This window comes from Bombus huntii, chromosome 15 (assembly GCF_024542735.1).
Source record: "Bombus huntii isolate Logan2020A chromosome 15, iyBomHunt1.1, whole genome shotgun sequence".
NCBI classification, from domain to species: domain Eukaryota; kingdom Metazoa; phylum Arthropoda; class Insecta; order Hymenoptera; family Apidae; genus Bombus; species Bombus huntii.
This window is the reverse complement of record NC_066252.1, coordinates 7,859,252-7,885,494: the sequence shown is the minus strand read 5'-3', so window position 1 is coordinate 7,885,494 and position 26,243 is coordinate 7,859,252. Positions and strand designations below refer to the sequence as shown.

General features: G+C 29.5%; 4 protein-coding genes and 1 long non-coding RNA gene across 24 annotated transcripts; 2 read left to right on the top strand and 3 right to left on the bottom strand.

Annotated features, from left to right (window-relative positions):
• Positions 1-1,213: 1,213 nt before the first annotated feature.
• LOC126873774 (eukaryotic translation initiation factor 4E transporter-like) lies at positions 1,214-14,807 on the bottom strand. Of its 6 annotated transcripts, none has more exons than XM_050634979.1 (16): positions 14,123-14,806; positions 10,769-10,866; positions 9,704-9,777; positions 9,293-9,557; positions 8,310-9,200; positions 7,857-8,211; positions 7,643-7,779; positions 7,477-7,557; positions 7,232-7,399; positions 6,921-7,148; positions 6,652-6,829; positions 6,291-6,362; positions 5,784-6,047; positions 4,207-4,377; positions 3,730-4,107; positions 1,214-3,234 (listed from the first exon to the last, which is right to left on the bottom strand). In XM_050634979.1, the coding sequence occupies exons 1-16, from the start codon at positions 14,175-14,177 to the stop codon at positions 2,987-2,989; spliced, it is 3,663 nt and encodes a 1,220-aa protein (XP_050490936.1). In that variant the 5' UTR covers positions 14,178-14,806; the 3' UTR covers positions 1,214-2,986. The 6 variants fall into 6 exon arrangements, with proteins under 6 accessions (XP_050490936.1, XP_050490937.1, XP_050490938.1 ...); XM_050634980.1 differs by having other exon boundaries at positions 6,921-7,145; XM_050634981.1 differs by having other exon boundaries at positions 7,643-7,776.
• Positions 14,804-15,745, top strand: LOC126873797 (uncharacterized). Its single transcript, XR_007692547.1, has 2 exons — positions 14,804-14,952; positions 15,028-15,745. It is a non-coding gene; the product is annotated as an uncharacterized LOC126873797 (long non-coding RNA).
• Positions 15,746-16,907: 1,162 nt separating this feature from the next.
• LOC126873785 (serine-aspartate repeat-containing protein I-like) lies at positions 16,908-20,104 on the bottom strand. 2 transcript variants are annotated; one of them, XM_050635013.1, is made up of 3 exons: positions 19,960-20,104; positions 19,362-19,810; positions 16,908-17,952 (listed from the first exon to the last, which is right to left on the bottom strand). In XM_050635013.1, exons 2-3 carry the CDS (start codon positions 19,792-19,794, stop codon positions 17,084-17,086), a joined length of 1,302 nt encoding a protein of 433 aa, XP_050490970.1. In that variant the 5' UTR covers positions 19,795-19,810; positions 19,960-20,104; the 3' UTR covers positions 16,908-17,083. The 2 variants fall into 2 exon arrangements, with proteins under 2 accessions (XP_050490970.1, XP_050490969.1); XM_050635012.1 differs by having other exon boundaries at positions 19,953-20,099.
• LOC126873783 (coiled-coil domain-containing protein 174) lies at positions 20,065-23,395 on the top strand. Of its 2 annotated transcripts, none has more exons than XM_050635005.1 (2): positions 20,065-20,198; positions 21,655-23,395. In XM_050635005.1, exon 2 carries the CDS (start codon positions 21,748-21,750, stop codon positions 23,257-23,259), a length of 1,512 nt encoding a protein of 503 aa, XP_050490962.1. In that variant the 5' UTR covers positions 20,065-20,198; positions 21,655-21,747; the 3' UTR covers positions 23,260-23,395. The 2 variants fall into 2 exon arrangements, with proteins under 2 accessions (XP_050490962.1, XP_050490961.1); XM_050635004.1 differs by lacking the exon at positions 20,065-20,198 and adding an exon at positions 21,337-21,562.
• Positions 23,256-26,223, bottom strand: LOC126873789 (non-structural maintenance of chromosomes element 1 homolog). Of its 13 annotated transcripts, none has more exons than XM_050635026.1 (7): positions 26,202-26,223; positions 24,611-24,719; positions 24,379-24,520; positions 23,939-24,134; positions 23,756-23,869; positions 23,557-23,680; positions 23,256-23,481 (listed from the first exon to the last, which is right to left on the bottom strand). In XM_050635026.1, the coding sequence occupies exons 2-7, from the start codon at positions 24,708-24,710 to the stop codon at positions 23,438-23,440; spliced, it is 720 nt and encodes a 239-aa protein (XP_050490983.1). In that variant the 5' UTR covers positions 24,711-24,719; positions 26,202-26,223; the 3' UTR covers positions 23,256-23,437. The 13 variants fall into 13 exon arrangements, with proteins under 13 accessions (XP_050490983.1, XP_050490978.1, XP_050490986.1 ...); XM_050635021.1 differs by lacking the exon at positions 26,202-26,223 and adding an exon at positions 25,875-26,086; XM_050635029.1 differs by lacking the exon at positions 26,202-26,223 and adding an exon at positions 25,495-25,516.
• Between the last annotated feature and the right edge of the window lie 20 nt (positions 26,224-26,243).

Here is a 26,243-nt window from a genome sequence, read left to right as displayed (position 1 = left end):
TTGTATTTATTTGTGACGTTTTCTTAGATTTCACATAATGTAATATTTAGTAACTTTATTTACAAATTATCAGCCCAACACATGGCCAATAAACTTTAGTTTTTGTCTAGGATTTGATTTATTTACAAAAATTTTCGAATTACGAAACAATATTTCGAATTCGCGAGTTCACGGGACAAATATTTTGCGATATTACAATCAATAAAGCGCAAAACACTATTACTCTTTTTTTTACTTGTTAAAAAAGTTGAATTAAAAGTCCTCTTTACAATTTTATAAGAAACGATTTTCTACCGAAAATTCGTCAAGCGTTACTATTCTTATAAATGAATCTAACGTAAATGCAATTTCGTGAATGACATCTCGTTTTATATCGTTCTCGTTCTATGTGTACACGCACACACCGCGCACACACACACGCGCGCGCGCACGCACGCACACACACGCGCGTTCTTTTATAGATTTCAATTGTAATAGCCTCTCTTAAGGCAACATTGTTGTCTGTAGGTGATATTTAAGGATAAATGTCACCGTCTATTCCTTTTTTTTGGTACTTAATAACACTAATACATTTGTTGTTGGCAGTACTTGTTGTAATTACACTCCCCATAAATAATTTCCAATGGCTTTTTTTATCTTTTATACAGCATAGTTTTGCAGAGTTATGGACGCATTATACGTATAAGTCTAAACAAGAACAGAGATTGATCGAAAAAAATAAATTTGAACATTATGCACACCTTCGTCACATAGAAAAGCATTCGAACGATAGGAATATTAAAAATTTGATCTTCAATTATACTAGATAAAACAACATATTACATATATTTCATCAAATTTTTTGATTTAATGAAATGAAAATTATATGTATACAAGGCGTTGAAAAGATTTGTTGCATTTCTCGTAGCCTATATAATCATTTGCAGCACATCTGCAATATAATTTACGAAATTCTTGTTTTACGCTTCGAAATTTGTCATTTACGATGTTTTGTAATAAACTCAGAAAATATCCGTTTCTTGCCAAGTATTTTTGTAATCAACATTTAGTGTACAATTACGTGATTGAACCAAAAATTTTCATAAATATTTTCATAAATGTACTCATGATTATTGCAAGACATTCCTGATTTATGAAGTTGCACTCATGTGATAAAGATATTATTTTAATTAAAAAATTTCGAAAAAATAAGTAAAAAGACGGAATGAGCACATTCAAATAGGAAAATCAATTTTTATTAAATAGAGCATTGTAAAACAGGGGGTATATGTAACAGAAGTTCATGAATTCTGTAATTCAATGAAATTATTTAATTGTCAGTTCATATATGTGAACACAAAACGAAATTTAGAAAAATATTTTCATTCATTAACATCATGTCGGATCCTTTTAATGTCCTTACTAGGTTCGAAAATGAAGTATAAAAGAATCATTCATTATTAAATTAGGGGAAAATGCAATTTCATATAACTGATATGAGAGTATAGTATTGATTAATTATCAACCAAATAACAAATTAGATTAAAAAAAGTTAAAAAAAAGAACAAGTTTCTGTATTATTATTATTGATGCTATCGGTCAAATATAAATATGATTGTACGAAAAATGTAATCACAAAAAATAACAAGTTAATTATAAAGCAAACACATATTGGCAGCAATATCGACATTAAATCATCTCAATTTGTAAATGTATTTCGTTTATTTTGTCCCTTTATAACCGTTGGAATGTTCTCACTCTCTCACTCTGACTCACTCTCACTCTCTCTCTCTCTCTCTCTCTCTCTCTCTCTCTCTCTCTCTCTCTCTCTTTCTTTCTATTCCTTTCTATTCCTTTCTCTCGCATTCCCTTTTCTTTTAATAAATTTTGCAAACGCTTTTTCTATCTACCTGCCAAGGTTGTTGCATTTGAAATTGGTTTGTTCTAACTTTCGCTTTCGAACATGATAATAACACTGTATCCTCACGCTTCTACAAAGTATATATTATATATTTATTTCCTTAATATATGCAAGATCTGTTGAGTACTTGCTCTTGTTTTATTAACGCATGTTCATTCTGTTCATACGACCACACTGTTCGTAATAATATAAGTAGAATATAATATATGACACTTTTCTCTGTATATATAACTGTATTCGTGGGTGTTGCAATTTACCACTTTCTTAAGATTTCGACCATAATTATTTACCTAAAGGACTCTGCAAGCTTCATCACGGTAAGAAATAAATGGTCGAAAAAAATGGTTAAATTAATAATACAGCAGCTCGGTAACAAGTTATACATATAATAAGGGTTTCACAATAATAAATAATTCTTGAAATCGAGCCATAGCTACGCTGTAATTTATAAATAAGGACTTGCTGTCCATACTTAGGCAAATAACTTTTGCTTTATTGCCATTTAGAAACTATATATAATGAAATATTATTTTGTTTTCTCATAGTCAATAGTAAGAATTTTTATATTTTTTTTTTTCAGTCTTATAAGCAATAAATCTGTTTTCATAGAAAGATGTTCAATTAGATTTGTTTTTAAATGGCTTATCTTCTTTTAATCATCCTCAATTCTATATCATTATTCCATATTCCTCTGTACATTTGTAGCTTCCTAAGTAATGCTGTATGTAAAGTTTATTACAAATAAGTCATAAGATATAATTGAAAAGAAAAAGACATTTTCATAGAAAGGAAATACTGCTCAACTAATCTGTATCATATTCAAAAATGTCTCTTTCCAAAGTGGGTATTTATTTCACTAAACCTTATTTCCATTAAGGTTTATTACCTAAATGACTTTGCATATGCAAGCAGGACATTTTTTAATATTTTACTGAAGTGGATTTCTTTTTAATCGGAGTGAATCTTCATACTGACTGTTTAATATGAAAAGCCATCTAATTTAAAAGATATAAGTTGTTAGAGCGACGACTGCGCCGATGGGTTCCTGTGCTTGCAATTAAACAGATGAGGAGGTATAATATAAATCTAATTATGCACTGTAGTTGATGCATGTTGAAGTCTTTCTAATTCTTCCAACGATAAAACATTTGTCTGGACAAGCTCTGGTAGCTTACCAGCCCGAGCTTGAGCAAGAAGTTCTGGACTAAACCATCGTGCCAACTGATTCGAAGTCGGTGACAGGTCTCCACCATTGCTACCCACATATCCTAAACCCGGTGACGCTTGTCGACCTACGGGCATGTTTAATTGCTGCGACCGCATTACTCGCCCATCTGTAAAAGATATATGTCAGTGTTATTTGTACCATTTATTTTGGTACACATTCAATCTATGTGTTGAAAAATATAATGTCTAAATTTGCTTCGTATCTCTTTTTGAAATAGAAATATTAATTTGGTATTTAATATCAGGAAAAAGCATAGAGTAGTTTAGTTAAAATAAAAGACAGCCTAAAATAAGCATTAATTAATTACTTTAAGTTCGATCCAAAGATAAATGCTGTCTAGATTGGTTTAAATAAGAGGAACAGCTAAAATGTGAGATCTAATTATTCCAATTTCTGAACACCATTGCATGCAATTTGATTAGAGAAGAGGTAAACACCTGAAAATATTTTAGAATAACAAAATTAATTCGATTGTTTCAAAATGAAGAAATACTCTATGTGTAGCAAAAACGAAAAACTTTTATTAGTAAACTATAAAATATTTATTAATTGTAAAATTTCTATTTTTACTTATATCAATTTGTGCACAAATTATAATTACCTGCACGATTGGAGTTGTAGTTTTGATTTAAAACCATTTGCATTTGTGAGTTAAGAATCCGCTGTTGTTGTTGCGGCGGTTGATGTTGCATGTTAGCTAAATGTGAAGGGGCTTGCTGCACCTTCATTTGATTATTCATACTATTTGACCTCTGATTTATCATCGAATTCTGAGCAACATTGTATTGTGGAACATTATGATGTGGGATAGAACTAGTCATGGTATGTTTGGAGCGTGCAGGATTACCGTACACGCTTGAAACCGTTCTATGCTGCTGTTGTTGTTGCTGTTGCTGCTGTTGAAAATCTGAATTTGCACTGTATTGGAATTGATTACTTCCATTGCTACCACCACTACCACCTTTTACTATTGGTCGACCTATGATAGTCAAGAGAAATATAGATATTAAATATTGACTCTAACAAGTTTAAAATAGATGTTACAAGGTACAAAACATTTTTATAACGTTTCACATACCTGGGTGTTGCTTAATAGTCGGATTTGACCATGTAGACTGGACAGACTGTGGTCGTAAGGTATTATGTCGACATAGAACTCCTTGTGTTAGTAATTGAACTGCAGACTGCATTTGTTGCATTTGTGATGTCTGTGATTGAGCCGTCAATTTTGATGGATCGCTACTATTTCCTATATAAAATTAAAAAAATAAATTAGACAAATTAGGAACTTAATTTCTCACTTCTTTACTATATATACGAATATTGTACAATCTACATATAAAACCTGATAAAAAGAACTGTTTTTCATTAGTATTGCATATGTATGACACATTTCAATACACAATGAAATATATGATTAAAAACATATTTTGTCAAGCTAAGATCATAAGTCTTTTTATTTTTGAATTCATTAACAAATAAAATAAAACGATAAACAAGGATTAAATACGAATTGTTAATATGCTTAATTTCATTCAAATTGTGTATGAAAATGAAAAGAAATATTTATACTTTGCCTAATTTGTTTTAACTTTTACATAAATATCGTTTTTAAATACATGCAATTCCTTTAACCATATCAAGTGATGAAAGTTACAAGATCTCAAGTGCATGCATTAAAATACAAAATTATCTCAAAGCATTCCATTAAAGGAAGAATGAAAATGTAAAGAAAAAGTTAAAAGCATGAAATATATTTATAAAGTGTTTTATTATAAAACTATTTCAACATATTTTTCTTTTGTAATATGTTCATATATTAGTCTATGAAGGAAAATGTAATTTATATTACTAGTTGATTTTTTTTGCATTTTTTTTTAAAGTAGGATTAATATTTATATTCGAAATTAAAAGACTCATTTTCGTGTATAACATGCAGCAAAATGCAGACAAATTAAATCTCAAACACATTAAAGGTGTCAAGCAAAAAGAAAGAAAAGAAAACAAAATTATCATTCCTCATTTTAATACAAAAATAAAAAAAAATAATGTTACACATCGGATAATAGTCACAAACTTATGAATTCTTTTTATGTATGAAATTCGCGAAATACCGAGTGGTTTAAGTAACAACTTCATCATTCTGTAAAATTGATATCTTGTTTTCCTCTGCGTTTCTTAATATATTATTATTATCAACTATTATCGTTTCAATCTCGAATTGCTTTGTTAACAGTTTGTCAAGAATAAGAGGGCTATTATTATTAGCATCATTTAGGGTCGATTCTTTATCGGTATTTTCTTTCAATGATCTTTCATAAGTAAGCCTATTCTCCTCAGTCTTATTTAGGTTCGAATTATTACTCCTATCTTTTTGTTGTAGCAAAGAAGAAGTATATTTGTCTTTTAACGCGGATTCTTCTATGTCTACGTTATTGTTGCCATCATTATCGATCTCCTGCAAATTTCTCGAAGCTTCAGTCCCAGACATACTACCATGCTTTGTATGATTAGTAAGTTCAATTGTATTATCATAAGAAGCAGATTGTTGTGTGTAAATATTTTTTTTGGTATTAAATGTGTTGTTACGATTCTCATTAGCTGTAGATGGAAATAAGCATTTCGATTCTAATTGATGATTAGACTGATTCGCACCCTCGGGTTCCTTATCGGCAGTCATTTTACGTAACACTGACGTCGGGGTAAAAGCAAGTGGCGTTGGGCTCATGGTCTGCTTTGCTGGCGAATTAACGGGGCTCGACGCTCTTTGTTGAGCTTGTTGTTGTTGTTGCTGTTGATCCTGTCGCTTCCGGAAGTTTTCACGTTGTTCCTCCAACTTTTTCTTAATTAAAGCACTTTGCATTATAGATTGAGCATGCATGACAATCTCCCGCGGTGAAGGAACCCTATGTTGCATCACTGTTAAAAATAATAAAATATCAAGCATGCTTTAAATGGACAACACTACACAGATAGACAGATCACTGTCCTAATAAGTTTAAAGAATTGTTGTGAAGAACAAAATTACAATTTCTTTAAAATAATTTATATCAAGTACTTGATCACTTCTTCCTTCTTGTATACGGTTTACTTATTATTACTACCACAAAGCAAGAGAAGAGCAAAATAAAAAAAAAGTTATTATTATTTTTTATGTTCTACCTGGATGCTGTACTGTTAATGTACTGGGGCTAGCAGTCAAATTTGGAGATATTATTGAAGGTGGACAATAAGCTGCATCCCAAACAGTAACATACATATTTATACTATAATATTACAATATACTTTATGAAAAATGTATTTAATAATAAAAATAATGATCGCACAATTTTCATATTAATTGTATAGTAATGAAAAATTTGTGTATCAGAAATAATTATAAAAAAAGGTTGATTTAAAAAACATTTTAGTTTGAAATAAAATGAACAAGTGAATCCTATCGAGTGTAAAAAACGTATAAAAGTAATCAACATAAACCCTTTTACTACAAATTCTATTCAAATAAACAATAGATATAACTTACCATTGTTCATAGGGGATGGAATCCTTTGTTGCTGCTGTTGGTACAACATCTGTTGCAAGATATGATCTTGAGGAGTGGGTGCACTAGGATGCGGACTTATTGTACGGGGCGTAGTACCACCATACATTTTCAAAATGTTTACTAGAACTTCTCTATGACGATGTTGCATGGCTGGATTCTATTTCACATATTATTATTATCATTATTGTAGATTAACATATTAAAAACAAATTCAAACATAAATTTATTTTCTAGTTAAACAAGCAAACCTGTAGTTGCTGTATGAGATGTTGTCTAGTTATTTCTCCTTGTTGAAGACCTTGAATAATTGCTTGAGCTTCTGGTCTTTGGAGGAGTTCCTGACTTGTTGGAGCGTTACTCAACATCATTTGCATTTCTGGCGGAACTGGACTCATACCTAACATTCGTTGACCACCCATCATCATAGACAACATGTCTGAATGCTGCTGCTGTTGCTGTTGTTGTTTTTGTTGCTGTTATAAAAATAGTCAATGTTGAAGAATATTGTTACCTTTCTCCTTTTTCTTTCTTTAAATTAGAAATAACATTTCTTACTAACCTGTTGAATCTGTAATACTTTCATTAGATTTTCGTGCTGCATTTGTGCCTGATGTGGGTGCTGAGTTGGTCCAACAGAACCAGCGTGATTAAATGTTGTAGCATGCATTGGTTCTGGGACCGATTGTTGAGGGGCAATTGCTTGTGTTTTCAGTTGTGAGTTAAGCAACTACAGAAAATTACACATTATCTCGAATGTAACAAAACATTGTGCAATTTTGATGTCAAATAAAAAGATTATCTTACTTGTATTAATGTTACAGGTTGTTTTTGAGAAATAGGACCGTTCGCCGCTGGTATAGCCTGTCCCCCAGTCACTTGAGCAAGCTAAATTATAAATAAATTATATATAAAAAAAAATAGGATAAAATTGTAACGTAATTTATTGTATATATAATACACATAATATTACCAATTTTTTAAACGCAGAAAGATCTTCTTCAGTCTTATTTACACGAGGTTGATCAGTCGAAGACGTAGGTGGAGGAGCGCCACCTCGCATGCGTGCTTCCAACTCTTCGAGACTGTGCACAACTTTTCCACCAACTTCTGCAAAAAATTTTCAGTCAAGCATATAGTGTTCTATTTGTTATAATAATAAAAAAATTAATAGTAGGAATTCTCACCCATATCTTTAATAGATGAACTTTTCATCATCGGTATGACAGTGTTAGCTGCATCCCCTTGTCCATTTTGACTTGGTTTGTTACCACGTTGTAGCATTTCCAGAAGCTTTACACCAGTAGTGGATGTAGTATTGTTTGTTGCCGTTGTATTAGCAGGAGAAATGGGAGCAAAGTATGTATTAGATTCAGTCACTGATGGAATCTGGATATTTGGTTCAGTAATATCATTAAGGAGATTGTTCAATATATCATCTTGTATAGAAGTTCTACGACTATCTACTTGTTGAACAGGACTCTCCCTCTTAAACCACTGACTAAATCGGGAACAAGAACCTCCGTTTGAGCCAACTCCATTCTGTATAAATAAAATGTAATTTTATTAATATCCATCGTTTTATTTAAATTATTAAATACTATATCGTTTTACATAAATACAAAATGAGACAGACTTACGGTTAAAAGTCCAGGTACGCCAGGGAATGTGTCAGATTTCAAGAATTCATCTAGATTAAAATCAGGATGACTATTTTCTTGATTCTGATTAGCGGTGCTAGAATTATCTGTCGTTTCGCAACTTTGTTCGGTCACAGCGCTTTCGTTGGAATCGTGATTCGGTTTTTGCGCGAGAGACGTCGACTCGCTTTGTTCTGAGATTGGCGAATGAGGAGCAGGTACAACGTTTATAGGTTGATCCATCGCGGTCGGTGTACTTCGTCCTTTCGGACCTGCTGAATTTTCAGTTTGCTTTCCATCTTTCTCCAACGAACTTTTTTTCCCGCGCTTCTTCTGTACCGGAGTTTGTTTTTTGTTCTTAGTATTGCTATTGCTATTATTCACCGCTTTTTCTTCAGGTATGTCTTCAAAACCTCTTAACTCAATGGTATCATGCTGGGATGTCGGTCCGGAACTAAACCATTCTGGTTCATCTGCATCGCAACGATTTTCGCTATATGTTCGCCTGCGATCATTACTGAATCTTCGTTCGCGTCCACGATCCTTATCACGTTCTGACTGATGATTACGATCATTCCGTTCAGCTGCTCTATCTCGATCGCGTTCCCTATCCCTATCACCATAGTCACGACCAAATGATCTTCGCTCAAACCGTTCGTTCCTCTCGTCCCGTTCACGCAAATTATCACGATCACGATCTCTTTCCCTTGCATTTTCCCGATCCTTTCCATCGCGAGTATCCCTGTTGTCACGATCACGCATAGAAGTACTACCACTTGCTCCAGACCGAAAAGCAGGTTCCAGTTTCTCATTCTCAGGTCTGAAGTCCCATATATCGCGAGTTAAAATCCTGCCGCTCCCAATTCGACGAACAGGTTCCCTATGACTAACCTGTAAGTAATATTTTGTCATGCATTTTATTATAATTCTAGTAATTTTAATATCTCTCTATAATAGTTGTTTTTTAAATAAATTACCACAACCTCTGTTTTTCCTATTGGACTCTCAGGACGTCGATTCGAAGGTTGATTTACGTTGACAAAACAACCTGAATTAAAACTTCTACGCTGAGGACTCAATACTATGCCGTCTTGTTCTTTACGAATTCGTTCTCTTGGATCTCCGTTGCGACGTTTATTATGATTTTCAGTAACTTGATCACCACGTCCAGTTCTTTCGTCTTTCGGTGGTGTATCACTTCGCTTCCTATCCGAATGCCAACGTTCAGGATCCCATACACCACGCGAACTTAATAAAAAAAGGATAGAAATAATAAGCGAACATAATTCATAAGAAATAACTATAAAATTAAACAAAAATGTTAAAACAATAGAAATAATATAAATAGATATTATGCAGTATTAAATAGAATTTATGTAGTATTATAAACATACTTATTATATGAAGTATCTAAGAAGTCAGGCCTCCTCTTAGATAATGGCAAACTCTTTATCAGCATCAATTCCTCCTGTAGATTAGTCCATGAATTATTATTTCATCAAAAAATCTAATCTAAGATACATGTTTAACCTCTTAAGTGGGGAAGAATATTTGCAATTTGCAGTGATATTTGCAGTTGAATGAGCAACTCAATACAACTTATATACATATATATATATATGTATACTTAATTCTTTAGGAACTAAATGACTGACCTTGATAAAGTTAATTAGTTTGACTTCTGACTGGTTCATGTTATGGTACAGTAGTATATGAGATATTAGAAAATTATTCAATAATTTATAATTTTAAATTAAATTCTAAATTTTTAATATTATAGATTAATCTTTTATATGGATGTTTCAAAATCAATGATACGAAAAGATGAGATCAGCTTTCGTAATCAAGTCATTGAACAAAGCATTGGTGCCAATATTTCTGAATAATAATAACACACGCTGTAAAAAGATACAAAATGTAAACAAAAATGTTTAAATTGAACCACTAAACTTTCTACATTTGACTGACAAAAGCGGATAGCTTTCCTTAACATTAACGTATCATATAATTATCCTGCTGCGATAGATATACATCCCCGTTCATAAATATTAGGAACTTTAACTCCGCGCATGTTATAGATGATTACAGATCGTCTTAAAATTTTTCAATAGAATTTAAATTAGAAAACTATGAAGGTCAATACATAATTATCATAATTTAGTATATTATTGTTATTTTTACGCGCAGTTTATACAAATACAAACATTGCTTTTTACATATGTAATGTCGCATGAATATAAAATTCTAATCGATTAATTCTTGGTACCTATTAATTGACACGTTTTATATGGAACTAGCAAGTGTCCTAATACAATATATAAACGAGAATGTATGTGTATCCACTAGGCCCAAGCGACTTGCTGTGGCGGATATATCCGGTGTATCCGCTTAAGAAGTTAATCGTAAATGACATTTCGATAGAATATTTCGTAAATTAATAATAAAAGTACACATCGTACCCGGGAATATTGGAATTGAGGTCTTGAACGGCCTACTTCCATAATTGAAGTGTCGGTTACCTCCCCAGCCACCGACATAGATATAATTGCTTCATCTCCTGAAAAATAAGGAATATAAATTTATGTATTATCTATTTATACACACACTTCCTCCTTTAGAATGTTAAAAATAAAACATTAATAGTATTCTGTTGTATATAGTTTGCATCATATATATATGCACAGGCAAAATTATTATTAAGTACAAGCAGTTGTTGATCTTATGAAAAATCTAAAATTTTTCTTTATTTAAAATATAATCTGACATGATATGATACATAAGTTATAACGTTTCATAAGTTATAAAATAAGTTATAAAATTTCATTATACAAAATTAAATGAATTCTATATATGATGCATCACGTAGTACATATGGTTGCACCGGAAGTAGAGGCGTTTCAAAGATTTCAAGGTCATCTGTATTTTTTTTTTAATTGAGTTATATATTTTTATTACATATATGTCAATTTATCTGTTTTTTCATTCTGTATTAAAAACAAAATTAAACTACTATATATAGCGACTACACATTTGCATATCATTGTATTTATTATAGCATTTAACATATTAATTAAATATATTAAATTTCATGTAATTAATATGTATTTTCACATAACTATAAAAATTTGATATTATGAAAATGGAATGTAGAATCTACTAAAAAATGGTTCTTTGAAAAATAACGGTATGTGCCAATATCTTTTACGATAACCATTGTAAGTATTAAGGTATCTATAAATATAACTTGTATTTAATTAGCTAAAAAGATATTTCAAATATAAGTTTATAAAATTTATAGTATATAATAACTTTCGAATTACTTAATAGCCATTAAAAGCTATCGAACCACTTGAATTTGTGTACAAATGATATAGAATAACGAACTTTAAGTTCCGCCATTGGTGTTAGACTTAGCGAAGATTTGAATGCGTGATGTGATAAATTCTTTCCAACCTTTAATTCCAAAATGAGATATTGGCTATTCACTGCAGAAGTACTTACGAAAAGTAACCCGTTTTGTAATGTTAGCAGATTTATTTTTGCGTGACCACCGAAAAGGCCTTGTTTGCATAGCTAGAGTCACATCTAACAGAGGCGATCCTGTTGGTCCTACCAGCGGACGTTTTCTTGGTCGTCGATACCAATTCGAAATAACAGTAACACCGCGTATGTTGTCTAGTTTCATTTTAATTTCCTCGAATTTATTTCGTTTATACTTTTATTGATACTGCTGGTTCGTTGGTTGAAATCGTATCAAGTAGTCGAACAAATATTTATCAACGAAGGACGAGACGGACGAAGAACTACCGTTTCAAACCAACTTAACACGGAAACGGTGAAAAATAAAGAAATGTAAAATTATATGTCGGTAATGTATAACTTTGATCGATTCATATGATTTTTTCACTATTGAATGAAGCTTATTGTTTTTAATCTCTTCTAATTTGTCGAATTTTTCTGATTGCGTTTACGTTCATGTAACACGCCTAAGAAACGAAACTCTTAAATTTTCATAGATACTACACGTCGTACAGCACGATACAAACTGACTAAACCGGCAGCTGGTTTTTAGGCGGACAGAGTTTACAATCCAATCAAGTATGTCCCTGAGAACGTTATTGTCAACCTATGTCTTACTGGTTTTATTTGTAGATACGTTTGAACGTAATTTGTAACTGATATTTTCTGGACAAATAAATATTTAGATATTTCTACATATATTTATTTAATTTTAAATAGATCTTTTTGGCACAGTAATTATTATCATATTTGTCATTACCAATAATATTTAAAATAAAAGTTAGAAAATGAATACTAATATAGTTAATACTTAAAAATAATAATGTACTGAATGAATTAAAAAAAAAAATATTGTACATCATAAAATATCCTGTTTATTTTGTAACTATGAACTTTTTGCATATATACCTACCACATTATGTTATTATTTATATCATTTACATAACATTTTAATATTATTTATGATTGTATGTTAGATACACAAATCATGTTTGTTAACTAATTTAAAATATATAAATAACTTAATTTTCAATACCTTGAAACGAATATTAATATCTTTAACAAATATTTTGTCTTCTTTGATAATATACATACATTATTATACATTCATGTTATAGATACTACATCAGTATTTATCTATACAAATTTTAAAAAAGCTGTGCGATAAATAAAACTATCTAAATTTCTTATTATAATATCACATTTTACTATATTTACTATATTTTTCACTATATGACTTTTTATTCTTAAACATATGAACAAGCAATATGTAATCAAATAACCAAAATTTAAATATTCTTTTCTGAAATTATAATATTACTAATAAGAAAACAATCTCTTTCTTTCATTGCATGCTATTCATAGATATTTCTATACACAAAACAGAGAACATTAATTCCAATAATTTATATATATATATATATATATATATATATATATATATATATATATATATATATATATATATATATGAATATCTTTAAGAGTGAACCTTCCAAACATATTTCAAAGAAAATCAAATATGTATTACTATTCTCACCTCCCAAATAAATTTTCATATTAAAAGTTTCATCAAAATTTAGGTATAATTTCTGCTTTAATAAAAGATTACAGTAAAAGAGAATATGTTTTATAACTACATCATGTGATAAATAAATGCGTACAATTGATTTTAAAAGGGAGATAATAAAAATTTGTAAGTACAAATATTAAAATATACCTATCTTTACCATAACTTAAATATTACATTATTATATCTCACTTTTCATTAAAAACAAAAAAACATTGCACACTAACATCTATGTTATGATGGCAAATCTTACAATGGTAGTAACAAAGTAGACATCAAAAGTTATTTTAATATATAAAATTCAGCAAATTACAATCATAATTTGAACATATACCTAAAAAAGAAATAATTCTTATAGATCATTTGTATGTGTGCGTAATGTACACACACACACACACACACACACACACACACACACACACACACACACACACACACACACACACACACACACACACACACACACACACACACACACACACACACACAAAATGATACAATAATAATATATACATATGAATAAATAGATATACATAAATATAATACTAAAATGGATGCAATACATATAAAGTGATACAATAATAATGAAATATACATATGTATATATGTATGTACATGTATACATATATATGGATGTATACTTACAATATATACACATACATACACATATACATATAAAAACATATAATTAACGTAGTAGAATGTAAACTAAACGATCTCATACCTTTATCTTTAGGAGTTGGCAGTTGCTTGTCATTTGTCACAGATTCCTGAGACATTCTGCTTTTTACCACGTTTATCCTTCGAGTAAGGTAAAATTCACAGCACACACTATACAGACTTTATTTTTTCTAGATCTTTTATGTGAGATCTATCTACGTCTCATACGCCATACATACGTATATATCTAATTGTTGAGTTTATATTCTAGCTATATACCTTAGTACTGTTTAGTATCACAGACTGGTTTTTCCTTCTATGCCTCGAGTTTTATCTTTAAAAGCGAGGAAAGGATTCCGCGATTGGGGGGGGGGGGGGGGGGGTCAAACGATACAGTTTTAAACGTAGACTCAACCAGGTAACAGTTCTAATATCGATGGCTCTCGGTGGCCACTCTCACTTCGTTCAAAAGAGAAATGAAGAAAAAGTGTTTACGTGCTGAACGAGGGCTACGGTTTTACGCACGGGTTATGCAGAAGATGAACGCAAAATAATAATTGATCGCGTGAGATTCGAAGCACGTGTTACTGAATATCATTTCATTACATCGGCACGTCCTCCGTCAATTATTTAATAATCCATCGATTTATCACACAAAATGTACACATACAACACTAGTTCACTGCTATACAAAAATAGAAAATGGCGCACGATCCCCACTTCCGCCGTTGTTTCTCACTGCTTCCTTGATCCACAACGGAGAGCGTTTTAAGTTACTACAATCTTATAGATAGCACTACGTCATCTTTACGCGCGAGCATTCCATTAATCGAGCGCCATCTTTCCGAGAATTTATCACTAAGGAGCATCCACAAAGCTACTTATTTTTTAAAGGTAAAATTGCCAATTCTTTTCTTCTTCATTAATAAAAAATACATTATTTTTTATGTAAAATCGATGATGTTTCAGTGAACATGGATGGTGGAAAAATATAAGAAGTATTAGGTAAAATCACTAACTTCTTGATAGACATTATGGCAGTTTTTAATTTTCTATAATTGTATTTTCTTTTTGTGATTAAATTGAGTTTTGTAATTTCATACTTTTATGTTGGGATATGTATGTAAAGTAGTAAGTAAAAGAAAGAGGAAAAGAGTGTCGAAGGCGTTGTGCGAAAAGAATGCAATGAGAACATGCAATGTAGCAATCTACAATTTGAATTTGGCGCGAGACAAACATTAAGAACTGCATGACGAAATAGAAGCAAAATGGCTTCTGAAATCTCTGCTTTTCATTACAAAAATCATTGTAAAAGTTTGCTATCAAAAGAAAAACAATAAACTAAATCAAGCTCTTTTCTTTTTAAAAAAATATGGGAATTGAGGAACAATACATATTTATAATGAATCGATCAGTTTTCCAGTAAATAAATTATAGTAACTTTACTAGGAACATGGAATAAAACTGAAATTAACACTTCGGCGCGAACATTGAAATAATTCTAGAGCTCAATCTTTTTTAGTTTAGAATTAAGCCCGAATTTGACAAATTGATAACCTTTTATACCCTTTTTATTTTTTGAAATGTACATTATTACAAAGTTTTGCATATTGCTATGCTTATTAAAAAGTTTATTAATACAAATATTAATAATAAAGATAAACATACATATATATTTCGGTATATATTCACGTCTATTTTCATATTTACATTTGTCAAAACAAAAAAGAATAAAAAGCAAGAAATAAAATTGTAATTGGGGAAGTATTCACGTGCAAATTATTATTCGAAACACATTATTATAGGTTACGTTAATCTACGCAGTTACAGTTACAATAATTACTGAGTCTTAAAAGTAATGCAAAATAATCTTTATTTGACTAAAATAGAAAGTGAAAATATAGTAAATGGTAAATTCTCATTTATCGTAGGAACTCTTAACTATTCATTATTAAAGTAGAAATATTTCACATTATTTCTCGATAATGATAATTGATAATTATTTTATGAATATATTCACATTACTTTGTCCATAATCTCCGCATATATAAACACATATACACGTGATCTTTATGATTGAAAATTTCAAAAATTTTTTTAATAAGTTATATTCATATTTGCAAAAAAATGCATATAAACAAAATATATTGTATCAGTAATGATATATTTTTGTCAAACATTAAGAATAACTTTACCATAAAAGAAGGAAATGCAAAGATATAAACAAGTCAATGTTACAAACAATATATAATCAAATCATATTAATCTAAATGTAAATATTTATTGAACTCAAAATAATGCAATGTAAAATGGGTTGCTCACATTTTTTTGTTTGTCATTCTTCAATGCATTTCAGAAAGTACTTACTTAATAATTATAAAACATAATAAAACTATAAAAGGAACACTATTGTATTTTTTAGAATGACAATGTGTGTTTGTTTAATACACCATAGAATATTATAAAGTATTACAAAATATATTTTCTTATATGTAAATGGTTTGTAACAAGAAACACGCTTTCTTCCTTTTTTCATCTTTAAATGAAATGTAAAAAAATTAAGAAACGTTATTTAACATATCATTAGATAACACTGGCATTCTAGTGTTACAAATGACTAATTATTAAAGTACTGATGGAATGTTCAATGTTGTTCTCCATTCTACACTAGTAATTCTGCTATTAAAAACAAATTAACTGCTTTAAATATTGTAGAACTATTAAATATACTAAGAAGTGTTTATATGTACTTTTTATAATAACATTTTCTTAATCGTAAAATATTATATTAACAAGAAGTTCCTGGAACTATAATATGTAAAATATTTTATAGAAAGTACAAATAACCATTTTTGAAACAATGTATAACCAAAATGTATTATTCAAATTTTACAATGTATGTATTTCTTTAGAATTTCCAAACATAGAAATACTCATAGCATTTGTATCTTCATCAAATATATTAAAATATTAATGATATATTTTTTTTGAAGAAACGTATCAAGTAAAAATAGAACATATATTGTTAATTTTCTTCTTCGTGTACTGATGTACTTATTACATTATTTTCACCCATTTCATCCTTTATATGTACTTCATCTAGTTTTTTGGGCGACCCCAACATTTTGGTGTATTTTGCCTCTTCTTTTTCTGAATCTTCTTTTTTACCGTTATCCTCTGTTGAGTTCTGCATATTATTACTATTTAAAGTTTCTGACGAATTCAATATTTTCTTCTCCTCTGCAGTTGTATTATCCGCATTCTTCCCCCGTCCTCTTTTTGTAGTAGCTACTGATTCTTTATTTGTTTTCTTTTGTGTTTCTTTCACTATTTTTGTTGCATCAATATCATCTTCACTAAAAGCAGCTTTACCACGCATTTTCGTAGGTTTCTTCTGTGATGTTTCTTTTTTCTTTACATTCCGTCCTTTTTTAGCAGTTTGAGCTGATTCTGACTCATTATTTTCAGTAGTTTCACTTTCATTATTAGTATCTGTTCTGAAGGTAACAGGTATCGAGTCTGAAGGAAATTTTTCTGTTGCTTTCACTTCCTCATCATCTTTTGTAATATCATCTGAATTAGGTTCATTTTTACGACCCCTTGCTTTCCTTGATGCTGTTACTTTTCTGGATTTATCATCTTCTGTTTTAACATCGTTTTCAGTCTCATTGTTGCTAGTTGCTTTAGTTTTATTGTTAGCTCTACTAGAAATTTTATTTTTTGTATCATCGTGTACATCGACCTTCTTTTTTGTTGTTTTTGCCTTTGGTTTACTTTCCTTTGATGTTGGCTCAGCATTTATTTGCTTTCTCTTTTTTGTAGCTGGTGCTTCTAAATTTTCAGCATTTTCATTAATAGGTTCTCTTTTGGCTTTTCCCTTTGACTTTCCCTTAGCTGAAATGAATATATGATCATCATGTTAATACATGTATAATAAATTTTAGATATGTACAGTAATAAGTACAATCCTGTTGATTTCCTGATTTTGATGTTATTTAGTGATTAAAAGGATGTATTTTAGTACAGCACAGTAAATCCTTTGCAGACTGATGTTAAATAGCCACCCAAAGTCCTTTTACCTTACAGACACGTTTAGGCATACAGTCGCCTGAATCTCTGAGGTATGTTAGTACTTATAGACACATAGCGACTTGCTATATGATTCCTATAGCACTTTTTCGAAATAAACTGAACTATTTTCATTGTATAAATCTTATTTCTTGTTAGAATTAACTTCCGTAAATGTTAGATCTTAGTCCTCCCCATATCACATTTCTGTCTCACAATATTAGACTTTCGCTGTATGTCTCAAACAAACAATTTGTGTTCTAAAGAAATTAAGTTATATTTTTATCTTTAAGTTGCCCACATAACCTTTCCTTATAATGAAATACAAATTTCATGAACATAAAATAAAGTTTATAACTTTTAAAATGTGACCTTGAGGCATGTATCTTTCACTTATAGAATATTCCAAAACCTCTCATCTCGTACACCCAAAAGTCAGATACCCCATTCCACAAAGAATTAAATAGAGAAACAACTAATTGATATAAGCCTTCTAAATGATAAATCCATAAGGTTACATAAAAAAAAACTAATGATGTAGCTAATACCTAAAATATGATAACCATTACTTTTAATGTAAATGTTTTTGAAAAAAACCACATAATTAAATTAAATAAAAAGACAGTTTTGGTGATATGTGTGTATCACATATCCCATATAAACAAAACAATCTGATTTATCGTCTTTCTGCTGCAGTCTTCATATACAATGTTTAATGTTTTTACGTATGTATAAACCACTAAATGAACATTCCCAATGAATTATTAAAACATTCATAAAATTCCATGCTAAGAATATTTATCCTAAAATTATAGTGGCTGTACAAAATACTTGTAGATTCACTTATTTCCTAATGAAATATTTTTTAACAGGTTCTATATTTCATTTTCACAATATCAATTTTTTTAGTCATGTGGAAACACTACTATAAGACATAAAATTTAACATACTTGGATCTAATTAATTAATATATAAATGCTATAATAAATATGGCGTATAAATATTTTTTGTAGCCACTGTATATATTTTAAACTAAAAAGCTTTAATATCTTTCCTCGTGATTGTACACATTCCCAATGCGCGTCCGAAAATTACCGCGTAACCACCACGTTACCTTATAAATCAAATAAGCAGTAAAAATTAACAAACAAGTTTTTCGTATATGAAAATTCTCATTCAAAGAACACATATTAACAATGATATTACAAACTTATAGAAAGATTTCGGATACGTACATTCTTCGTCTACATTGATTCCCGCCTTTTTCGCTGTGGCTTTAGCGCGTGTCTTTTTCGTTTCAGTTTCCTCGGCATTTTTCACCTTCTCGTTGACTGGATTCGTATCAGCTTTTTCCGCAGCCTCTTTGTTCCTCTTCGGCGCGGACTTGATTTTAGAGTTTGGTTTTTCAGTCACTGAGGCGGTTTTAGCTGATGTCTTGGGTTTTATTTTCGCGTTCCTAGTTACCGCCGTGGCCGTTTCTGTACCTTCTGTCTGCTCGATTTTAGTTGATTTTGCAGCTCTCGGAAACCTAATTTGCTTTTCCTCGTCACTTTTACTCGCAGCCTTCGCTACAGTTTTTTTCTTTTTCGGGGGCGACACATCGCCGGCTTCTGCAGCTCTCTCTACAACCTCTGCCTCCGAATGTTTCGCAGGCTTACGGGGTGCCATTTCGTCTCACGAGTATCTAAGATATATTTAGAAACTAATTTTTATACTATTATTGTTATATTTTACATATAAAAAGTGATATATATATGACTAAATACTACAAACCACTCGTTAAACATAAATAACTAAATACTACAGAACGCCGCGTGATTACTTACCACTTACCGGTGCCCAACGTGCAATAACGTGTTCGTTGCATTAACTGGTGTCCGCAAGTCTGCAAGTTACACGACTAAACTAACATAGTAGCAGATCGGCAGCTTCAGGTTTCGAATGAGTTTGATAATCGACAATCGATTTTCGGATTGACGAGTGGCGACAAGATATCAACGGATCAAATCCTTCTAACAACCGTAATTCCCCTAAATACACGCAGCAACATGCTACGCTTACTTTGCAACCAAGTAAACCAACTTTTTTATGAAATATTTACAGCTCTTAAGAATGGAGCCTAAGGCCCAATGTTTTGCACCCCTCCAAATAATTTTATCTTAATATTCATTCATTTAACATTTACCTAATCCTTTATTAAATTATAATAATTTTAAGCTTTTCTTTATACCTATAAATATCGTAACTTTTGAGGACTGTTTTTATATGATTCATTAATACATTGAGATAACCACTTGATGTCTTAGAGTGTTACAAAAAAGGATTTCCAATTTATTTTTTATTTACTGTTATTTTAAATTTTTCGTTAATTTTATATTTATGGCGTAAGCATTTAATTTGTTACTGTTTAGGGTTTATTCTAATAAAATTGTATTCTATGAAATTGTATCATAAAATGATCCGAATTTTAAGTAATATATAAGGGAATGAGTATATCGCGGAGTCATCCTTAATCTCGTTTAATGCTACTCTGTTATTTACATTTTTTAGTAAAGTAAAATATTTAATTATCAAAATTCTTGTTAATAGTAAAAGAGATTAATCTAAACATAACGAGTATGTATATTCATATCGTATTTAACAAATAATGTTACTAAGATGAAATTTAATAGAATGAAAATTTATGCCTGTAAAATGCAATTATATTTTAATGGAATTTTCAATGAGATAAAACATCGAGAAAGATGATTTTGGTAATTTTTAAAAACAATTTTCATTAGGATATTTTCCAAAATATATTTTATGTTTATTACTTTGCCATATTAAATATTCATGAGAATAGAAGATTAAAAGAATATTGAACAGAAGAATTTACATTATAAAATTACATGTAATACATATTTTAAATATACAAAATTTATTGATATATAACTTGAGAATTTACATTATTTTTTTTGTTTATATAAAGTTACAAGCATTAACATTAGTTATACGTAGTTATTTTTGTTTATACTTTCTTAACCAGGAGAAATAATCCTTATTGCTCTATTTTTGTGTTTTTATTTTTTGAATTCTTAAAATAATATTAAATATTTATATGTGCCTACATTGTATGTAAATATTCTTTTTAATAATAATTACTTAATGTTAATTATTTTTTATAATATTCTTAATACAAATTCCGATTTCTTTTATTCTAACAATGATATACATATGTAGTATTCCTAACAGTAGTTACCGATTTCACATATTGGCATGAAGATCTTCGGAAGAGTCATTCGTGTTAGTTTTCATATCAACAAAATTTAGGAACTATTGAATATGTTACTTGAAATTGGGATTCTTTAAAATAAGATTAAATTTTCTTATTTTATATATATATATATCTTTTTTAAATTATACAAATTAAAATTTATAATTTAAATACACCCCAAAGGTAATGTTAGTAATATCATAACCTATAATTGTTGTTTCACTTTGACGTTTGATAAAACAATTCATAATAAAATATTTAATTTATTTCACTAGGTGCTCTGAAATAAAGTCACAAATCAGAGAAAACTTATATCAAGTTACCGAAATACTTAAAATCATCGCGAACTATTTCAACAAAATTATTTCATGATGAATAACACGAAAAAGATTAATGTAAATTTTTCATCCCTCGTGGGTTTAAAAGCGGAACTTTTAAAAAAGCAACATGAAGTAAATGAGGCAAAATTGAAATCAGAAATAGATCACACAGTATCAAAGTTACAAAAGAAAAAATCCAAGAAAATTGAAAAAGAGTCTAGGAAAGAAAATTCAAAAATGCCGGAGTACATTGAGGATGTTGATACTCATAAAAAATCGAAATTAATGTTGGAGGCAAAAACAAGATTATATGACCGACTAAAAAAATCCAGAACTACTAATGAGAATTTCCTTGTTGACTTTACAAATAAATCAGATGAATCTGAGGAAGAACCATTGCCAAAAGATGAAACTGACCCAATATTAGAAAATGAGGATGACTGGGTAGAATATGAGGATTGTTTTGGACGTACGAGAAAATGTTTACGCGAAGATTTGTCCTTGATGCAGGAAAAGGATCAATTGATCAAACAACAAATTATAACCAAAAAAGGAATTGATCCAAAAACCAATGATATTATTGACCAAAACTATGTTGAGGGAGAGAAAGAACCTGAAATAGAAATTATGAGAAGAAAGTGGGAGGAACAAACACAGAAACTAGCAGATAAAGTAAACATACACTACCAAGATATTTTATTTGATGAAGCTAGAACTCATGGTGTTGGTTACTATGCATTTTCACAAGATGAAGAAGAAAGAATCAAGCAACAGGAGAATTTGTTCAATTTAAGAAAGGAAACAGAGAAGAAACAGAGGGAGATAAAAGAATTGAAAGAATTGAGGGAGAAAATGGAACATAACAGATTGAAAGCGGCTAAAATTAGACAACGTATTAGAGCAGGATTACCTATAGATGTAGTAGAAGAGGAGTTTAGAGAAAAGAATGATAATGTATCTAATGAAAATGAATCAGGAAATGTACATAATACAGAAGAGAATTTAATCGAAACTGAAGAAAAAGAAAATAGTGAAAGCCAAATTATAGAAAGAGATAAAGAAATAGAAAAAGAAAATAAAATAAAAGCTTTAGGAGAACTTCTAGGCAAGAGAACTCATTGGTATGAGATGTCTCAGGAAGAATGGGTTCATAAATGTAGGAAAATAAGAGTCACTGAATTTGGACCAGTATATGAAAATTTTAGAAGTGCTGGTTATTTGAATCCTCAAAATGCTGATACAGTTTCAAGTATTCATAATAATGACAAATCTCATTCATATGAAATGAATGATACAGAAAACAGTAATGAAATAAATATAGATTCTTATGATATACCACTCCCCCCTAGCTTAAATACAAATGATTACAATACTGAGCATAATAATTTGACTGAAACAATAAATCAGAGTAATTGTGTTCAGTCAGTTGATTCTAAACAATACAACTCTAGTAATACAGTGCAAAATCAGATGAAACAAAATAGGAGTATAGATGAAGCGAGTATAGCAGCTGGTCTCAAATACTTGAGAGAAAAATTTGAAAAAAGTCAGAACGCTTAAAGCATTTACAAACTGATTTATACTATTTTACTATACATACTTGTAAATATAATGTATTGTATATACACGTGTATTGTATAGAATACTAAGAATATTTGTGATAAAAAATTTATTTACAAAAATAACGTTTCACATTTTCTAGTTTTTGTTTTTTAAACCTTCCTATTGTATTTTTATTTCACTCATATCCTTCTTCTGGTACTGCTAAGTCATCTTGTATACCTACATATTCATTAATTTCATTTTTATTTTCGTTAATTTCATTTTTATAAGTGGTAAAAAAGAAAATAATATTACCAGATAGATCAATGTCTGAAACAACTGTGCTGCAATTGGGACAGTTCACATGAGTATGGACCATGGTGAATTTCTTCAAACAATATAAATGAAAGAAGGTGTCACAGTTAGTACACTTTTCGCCCTAATTAATAAAAATTATTAATATTAGGTTGAAATTTCTCACATGAAAAAAGCATATTAGATAGGAATAGCATACATGAAAAATAACTTGTTTGCAAAGGCAACAGGTATTTAAATTGCTTTCATATGTAGCTCTAAAGTATGGCATTAATTCTGTTATACTTCTTACACCCATATAGTAATAACCATCCTGTAAATGTCATAAAAATATAAAATTAATCAAATATTACTGTAATGTATTTTGAATTTTTATCAATACCTTATAAATCAACCATTTTCTATTAACTATATCCTCCAGAAATTTTTCAGCACCTGCCTTTGACATTTTTATATCTAATGAAGAGCATAAATTTAAACATATTGTACTTTGTATGCATCCATTGCGTGATGTTATAATTTCAGAAAACATAGTCCTTAACAGGGCCAATTGCTCTTTTGAAAATTCAGTTTGGTACCTAGAAGATATCATGAATATCAATAAACTTCATACAAAATTTCTACAGATACTGTTACTTAAAAAATTATGAAAGTAAAATAAAGACATCATAATTTATTTGTAAATCCATTCAATTTGACTTAACAGTATATAGGCCAATTTAAGAAAAATAATAAGTTAAACATTCTAAATGATTATAAATATTCATAAAATAATTATGCAAAACTGACTTTCGATATATTAACAATTACTAAAACATATACCTGGTTACTTCATTAAGTGTAGTACTTATTAGAACCCAATATAATTTGCCTGTAATTTCACACTGTGCTTTTTTGATTAACATGTTTAAGGGCTGCAATTGTTCATTTATTTGATTTATTATTACTGATACTCTATTATCACCTAAAATATACAGTTTTATTTATACAGATACAATAAAATAGGTACATAAAAATATGAATTGGATTTGACATTACATAAGAATTTACTTACCAAATAATTTAATAATTAAGTCCTGTATTTTATTTTCAATTAAAAGACCTTCATGTACAATTGCTTGTAGAACTATTTTGTGCTTGTTGCTATAAGCCATGTTTTATTTCTGTAACAGACACAAGTATTATGTTTTTATTTCAGATTATTAATGTTATCAATCTGTAATGTCAAAATACTAAAGTTTTATAAGTGAATCAGAAATTATTTCTGAATTAGTGAGCGTAACTTCTATAAAATGTTTTGACTAATTAAATAAATACACATATATATATACAAAACTATGCAACACAACCCGCAATTATGTATATAAATGGAAAAGATAAATTTTTATATAATGATATTATATAAAGAAGTTTTTTATTTATGCAATTTCGTAATATCCTTTTTCGTTGGTAATATCCAAAATACTACATTTCACACCTTAAAAAAACTGAGCAACTAATGAGGAAATATGTATATAAAATATAACCAATAAAATTTACAAATAGTTTTGAAACATATCTCACAGTGTTTCTCAAGTTACATTAAAGAAACGTAAATCCTTTCAGGAGAAACACAATGATAAAGTAATTAAGAAGCATAACAAATAATTTTTATAAATTTCTTCCATCTACCAAACATCTATTCTATTATATAAAAGATCAGACAACAGAATTATACATAGTTGAAACAATAAATTTCATTGTTTTATACTACACAAGTGCTACGTTAATTGATCGAGATTCTGTTTTATTAATTGACCATCACTATCCCTACCGAATCTTAAAAGTGATTTTGTAGACTAAGCCTTCTTTTTTATATTAAGTGAACGTATTAAGGAACGCTTTAGGCTAGTATAACTTGAAATTCGATACATCTTTGAGAAAACAAGTATGTCGAACCTAATGAAAAGTGTTTGAATTTCAATTTTGAAGGGATTCCTAAGTTTTTCATACTATGAAAATTCGAATCACTTCGAATATGATTCAGTACTACAACTTTGGAAAATCTTGATAATTCTTGAGTTTTTAAAGCTTCAATAAGTCTTGATATCTTATATAAGATATTGAAGATAGGGTATAATATGAAAGAATGTAGATATGAAACCTTAAATACGTAAAGCCTATATTAAGATTCACGTAAGCGATAGATTAAGATTCACAACTAAAAATTTATAAAAACTTTTAAGTTTTAAGTACTGAATCATATTTGCATTCAAATTCGCCCTTGCATACGTATGTATATTCGAAATGATTCAAACTTCTTTCAGATTGGTACCTACGCAGTCAATCTTTTCTTATTCTTATATTTCACAAATACAGATTAATTCTTCATAATATGGCAATTATTATTAAACAAGAAATAGAAGAGGCTTAATACTATGTACTTCTAATGAAAAATTGTAAGCAGGATATCAATCTACAAATAAATTTTGCAGCCCAAAACAAATACAGTCCCTAGTGCGGCTATATCAATGGATATTGTTTCTTACTGCTTTACTTTATAATTGTGATGCATAAATATATTATTCCTAACATAGAAATTTTAAATAAATTTATACAGATATATAGCTATACAAAAACAAATGTTTCAGATATTTATATCTCACATTCAATGAAGTAGAACTACTTTAGGAATTTTCTAGAAATAC

What these genes read in the sequence shown, in the direction of transcription:
- LOC126873774 (XM_050634979.1), bottom strand. Translation starts at nt 14,177, where the DNA reads ATGTCTCAGGAATCTGTGACAAATGACAAGCAACTGCCAACTCCTAAA. An exon ending in GCCAACTCCTAAAGATAAAG is followed by an intron (nt 10,867 to 14,122) that starts GTATGAGATCGT and finishes CTTATTTTTCAG; the next exon opens with GAGATGAAGCAATTATATCT. An exon ending in ATTAACAGTACAGCATCCAG is followed by an intron (nt 6,048 to 6,290) that starts GTAGAACATAAA and finishes TATTTTTAACAG; the next exon opens with TGATGCAACATAGGGTTCCT.
- LOC126873785 (XM_050635013.1), bottom strand. Translation starts at nt 19,794, where the DNA reads ATGGCACCCCGTAAGCCTGCGAAACATTCGGAGGCAGAGGTTGTAGAG. An exon ending in AATCAATGTAGACGAAGAAT is followed by an intron (nt 17,953 to 19,361) that starts GTACGTATCCGA and finishes TATTCATTTCAG; the next exon opens with CTAAGGGAAAGTCAAAGGGA.
- LOC126873783 (XM_050635005.1), top strand. Translation starts at nt 21,748, where the DNA reads ATGATGAATAACACGAAAAAGATTAATGTAAATTTTTCATCCCTCGTG.
- LOC126873789 (XM_050635026.1), bottom strand. Translation starts at nt 24,710, where the DNA reads ATGGCTTATAGCAACAAGCACAAAATAGTTCTACAAGCAATTGTACAT. An exon ending in CTTAATTATTAAATTATTTG is followed by an intron (nt 24,521 to 24,610) that starts GTAAGTAAATTC and finishes TGTATATTTTAG; the next exon opens with GTGATAATAGAGTATCAGTA. An exon ending in ACACTTAATGAAGTAACCAG is followed by an intron (nt 24,135 to 24,378) that starts GTATATGTTTTA and finishes GATATCTTCTAG; the next exon opens with GTACCAAACTGAATTTTCAA.